The following is a 5123-nucleotide window of genomic DNA, read 5'->3' as shown; positions in this document are numbered from 1 at the left end:
AATGGCAATTTTAAAAATGTAAGGGTGTTTTGAGGAATCTTAGATTTTGTAAAACAAATTTTGCTTTTTACTTTTGACAACCATCTTCCATTAAAAACGATTTTGTCAACGCTATTTTGATAACAGCTCCGTGTCTGAGGTCGCAGATCCACATTTTTTTCTCTTTACCGTATTGATTTAAGGAGGAGCAGCCATTACTTGTCGTACACCACATTAAATCAAACGAATAACGTCGAGGAGAAGGACAATGGTTTCTCTGAGTGAGGAACACAGCAACCCCTCGCTTTAGGAGAAAAAGAAAAAAGGGTTGGCGAGGAAATATTACTGGGAAACCCAGTATTGACTCCCGGGACCGTCCGCTCATCCAAACCAACTCCTGCTCTTCCGCTGTCAAAACCAGCGCTCACCCCACATGCAAATTTGTTATTGCATTTGGAACTGTAAGGAAAATCATGTTTTCATGGGAAAATCGGGACTAGTGCCAGCTGAGCACTCTTACGCATTTAGCTTTGCTTTCCTCAAAATCAATTCTGTTTAGTGGTCGGCAAGCAGAAGGTGAAACATCATGTGATGGTATTTATATTCGCTGCCCCCTTCGAATGGTTTGGGGTGTCTCCTTAGTGCTTTGTTTGTATCGAGAAAGCGGGAGTCATGATGTCATATTTTTAAACTGATGAAAGCAAATGTGATTTGAACAAACAAAATTTTTATAAGACGCGTATGTGATACCTGCCAACATGTATGCGTACGTTGATTTGAAGGGTATTCTCAGAATCATGTTGGGTTTCTAGACTTTGGAGATTAACAGTGTTGGAAACTAACTCAGCCAGAGATGGCGCCTATGTTTTGCACGAAGCTTTTTAACTGGAACAAGAGTGGAAAGGGAAAGAAGGATGGAGGACCGAGGCCGGCCTTGGATACAGTTTATCCTGAGCCACAAGATGAAGGAGAGGCCTGTCCGTACTGGACACATGTACAGTGCAACCCTCCTCCTCAAACCCATAACACTAATTCTCGCCCTCATACCCCTACCCACGGACAAACACGTATCCATTCTCCCCCTCCCTTACCCCCACATCATCCTGGAAGTCCTGTGCACCATCAGCCCACACCCAGAAGCCCCGTTTCTCATCGTCGTGCAGCCCATGCTAGAAACCATCAGGTGCGGTGCGGGCACGACCATCCTTATCAGTATAACACGACGTACAACAGCCCGTACCATAGTCCGCATCAAAGTCCAGGACCCAACAGTCCTGTTGGTCAAAACAGCCCCGTGCATTTTATGCCCATTCATCACAGCCCAGCGACCCACAGTCCTGTCCATCACAGTCCAGTGCGTTGTAGCCCCGTGCATCATGGCTCTGGGTATAATAGCCCCGCACACCATAGCCCTGTACACCACAGCCCTGTTCATCATAGTCCAGTGCATCACAGCCCTGTGCATCACAGTCCGGTGCATCAAAGTCCGGGACACCAAAGTCCTTGGCACAGCCCGCTGCATCACCGAGGCTATGTCATAGAGAGCAACTACAGCCAGCCATTGCCGCCTCCTCCACCTCAGAGGCCTCCACCACCATTACCTGGGCAGGAAGGTAGGTATAAGAAAAAACACTAATTCTTGATAAGCTTTTCCTTTGGCATTTGGTTCATTTCTTACTCCCAGTGTATCGTTTCATTACATTTCATCCTGAGTCACTTCTTTTTTCTTTTTTTCTGTTCTCTTTTCATTAGTTTGCTTTACATTTTCATCGGTATCCTAACTTCTGTGTACTTATGTTTTATACCTTAATCACAGTCATGGCTCTTTTGCTGAATTGTAGCCTTTTCTAAAGTATTGTTATGCAAAGTAGCGTTAAAATATCCATCTGGTTATTGTGACAGTTAAAAAACCAGGTGCAGATGAATGCATCTGAATGAACCACACCCTGTATCGTATTTCCTATCAGTGAAAATGAAACTTGATAACGAACATCTGCTCGCACCTGCCTACCCTACTACAAGCTCTACCATCACAACCGACACCTGCGTAAGTTAATGCCGTAAAGACTTACTTATTTTCAAATGATTCTGGCATTACGCAGTAATTGTTGAAAGTTTTTGCAAACGAAGCTTTATGTCATTTCGTATCAGGATAAATGAGGAAAAGACAACTCGTCTTTAAAGTCATCTCTTTCTGATATTCAGTTTGGTAGAGAGCTCATAAGCGTTTCAGTTTGTTTCAAAGATGATCCCCTCAACTTATCCGTTTGCTAACATTCGACCAATGTACTTTGGGTATTTCTGCAAATGCGCACCCGGTATTTCCCATTTTCGCTTTTTTCTACGATATTTTATGAAAAGCGTGTAATTTTTGTATTGTCAGCTTTTCACTACATTTCAGTAAATAAAATCATTGACTAGGGTATATTATGTTACAAATATCATGTTAAGAATCAAATACATGTTACTTTAACCCCAGCTTTTAGTATGCTCCCCATAACACTAAGGCAAATTAGTTATCAGTTTATCAAAAATAACCAGGGTTTTATGGAGTGATATAGCAGGTCAGGCATAGCGTGTGTTTTAGGAAAATAAAGAGATTGGAAATGACTTTTGATCATAATTTCGAGGAAATTTGACATTGTTGCACAGTTAGCAAATCTTTTTATGCTCAAATGTCCTACATTTGAACGTTAATGATAAAAGTAATTTAATATATTTTACCAGTATTTTGTGGTTTAGGGTGAGACTACAATTAAAGTATATAATAGGAAAAAGAAAATTACAGAAACGAAGCTTTACGAAGTTTTTCAGAGATTGAAATTTTGGGATTTTATAACATCTTTACTTTTTTACACCCATCGAAACTGAACCTAATTTGGAAGAAATTTATATTTTTGTTATGTGTGCGGTCTTGACTTCCACTTTCTGTAGCCTCGTAACGAACTCTTTCCTTATTCAGTTATAAACATTCATTCATTCCTTATTCTTAGTGTCAGAATACGTTTTTATGCTGTATAGTTTGAAGTTTTATTTCTTACTTGTTTATGAAGTTCATGTTGCTAGAGGAATGGCTCCGTCTAATGTATTGAGTATCACAAGAATTTCGGCATCCTTACTTTGTAATGTTTTCATTCCAAGTGCAAAGTTTTTCGTTAGACCTCTTTGTGTGTCTGTCGTCCTAAATGATTGACTGGAATATTAGTCGAGTTTTCCATTTTTTTTAGATATGCTACTTCAATTCGCACTTCTCTTCGGGTGCTGTATTCCGAAATAATTCGAAAAAAATATTGTGATGCAAATTTATATTTTTTTTTTTATCAACAAATGCCTTTTAAGATGCGCGTTTTGAGATTTCAGAATAAATGTTTATTTCATTAAAAGGACATTTTCTAACAAATTCTTTTTCTTCTCCCATCATCCGGGTATACTTTATCCTCGAGGTTTATTTTTGGAAGTCCTCTTATCACCCTCTTGCGGTCCATCAGTGAAATACAGGCAAGAAGATACCGAAGGTAAACCTTAGCGTAAAAACTTGCCAGAAAATACGAGAGTTGGCTGGAGGTGGGGGTTGGGGTGGCTGGCTCTCTTCATATCCCCTTCCCCCCATCCATCCTCCTCTTCCTCCTCCCAGGCGTGCCGAAATCTTTGCTTGAAAATCCCCACCAAGACTTATCAAGCTCAGCAGATATATGAGGAGCCTTCGGTGGCGACGGTTTTCTTTCTCTTCTGTTTGTTTATTCTTATGTTCTTCCTGTTCCGTCATAAAGGTGGCCTTCGATTGCGTTGTGCAGATTCATTGGCACATCTGAATTCTCATAACCTCACCTTTTTTTTTCCCCCTACTATTTGACTCTCTCATGTAAGGTTTTAAAATGAGCTGGCCCATCTTAGTATGTCGTAGGTTTTTCGTTTTAATTTATTATCCTCCGAAACATAAGACCTTGTTGAGATATCTGGGGGTCAAATGAAGACATGATCTTAAGTGACTTGAGAAAATCTTAATCTATGAGAGAAGGGTTTAGTCTTGAAATTCTTCAGAGCTTGGGTTTGTCTCTGACAGTCATTAATGCGGATGCAAGTGTACCATGGTAATTAGTATTCACAACACGCAGTCTGGTTAATATTTTATAAATGCCAATTTAGGAAGTAATTTTAAGTAATTAAAACATTAATCACGGCAGGTCAGGCATTACCCCTAGCATATAAAACTCAAGATTTCTTACATGGAGGTTTATTAATTTTTTCTATCAGCTTTGATAATGAATATCATGTAAATACGTAGCTTTTTCCTTTGTTGTGGCAAACATCATCATCAGTATATATAAGTGTATATATATATACAGTAGATATATATACATATATATATATATATGTATATATATACTGTATATATGTATGTATACCTGTCATCCTAGTTCCTTAGCTGAAAAGGATAGGTTCTAATCCTGCTCAGGATGGTCAGAGTGGGATGACTTATCATAAATAATTTTCCTTATGGGTCTAAGCTGTTTCTAAGTTATAAACTAAAAAATATTAATGAGCAAATTTTACATGACTGTTTAGAGAATAAAAAAACCACGTGTGAATAAAGGGCAAAATAACACACACACACATATAATATATATGTGTGCATATATGTGTATTTATATGTGTACTTATATATATTTATATATGTATATTGATTTTTAGGTGACTGTTTCTTGCCTATTCATATAATGCTGCAGGATTAACTGATCATAATGGTATATGCCATAATTCCTAGTTAGTTCATTCAGTGAAAGCTGCTTTTGCCCTTGTTATTTTGCTCTTTATTTCATGATTCCTTTCTGTTTCTTCAAATTTGAGCTCCAAGATATATTCCTATTCATACTGACGCTAATGCGATGCCATCCCCAATTATGCACACTGAATTATATTAAGAGGATTTTTTTTATTTTTTTAATGGTTTAGCTATTTCAACTGTTTTCGTATATTTTGTTCCCTTGACTTTTCCAGTGTTCTTTATTTTATTTCGTCTTCCTGCCCTTTCTTAGTATTTTCGTGAAAGATGGTCGCGTTTCTTTGAGCAGTTAAATTAAGCTTGGATCGAAGTTTCCCCTCCTAAGACGCTCTCAAAAATTATATTGCGTGCAGGTTTTATA

At 38.3% G+C, this 5123-nt stretch overlaps 1 protein-coding gene across 1 annotated transcript in view; it reads left to right on the top strand.

Annotated features, from left to right (window-relative positions):
* Window positions 1-705: 705 nt before the first annotated feature.
* LOC136839374 (protein sickie-like) overlaps window positions 706-5123 on the top strand; it is a 245394-nt gene continuing 240976 nt past the window's right edge. The window contains exon 1 of the mRNA XM_067105291.1: window positions 706-1592. Within this exon, the coding sequence (XP_066961392.1) occupies window positions 833-1592 (760 nt within the window). The 5' untranslated portion in view covers window positions 706-832. The remainder of the gene's footprint in view (window positions 1593-5123) is intronic.

Source organism: Macrobrachium rosenbergii, chromosome 6, assembly GCF_040412425.1.
Source record: "Macrobrachium rosenbergii isolate ZJJX-2024 chromosome 6, ASM4041242v1, whole genome shotgun sequence".
NCBI lineage: Eukaryota > Metazoa > Arthropoda > Malacostraca > Decapoda > Palaemonidae > Macrobrachium > Macrobrachium rosenbergii.
This window is presented reverse-complemented; position numbering and strand designations above follow the sequence as displayed.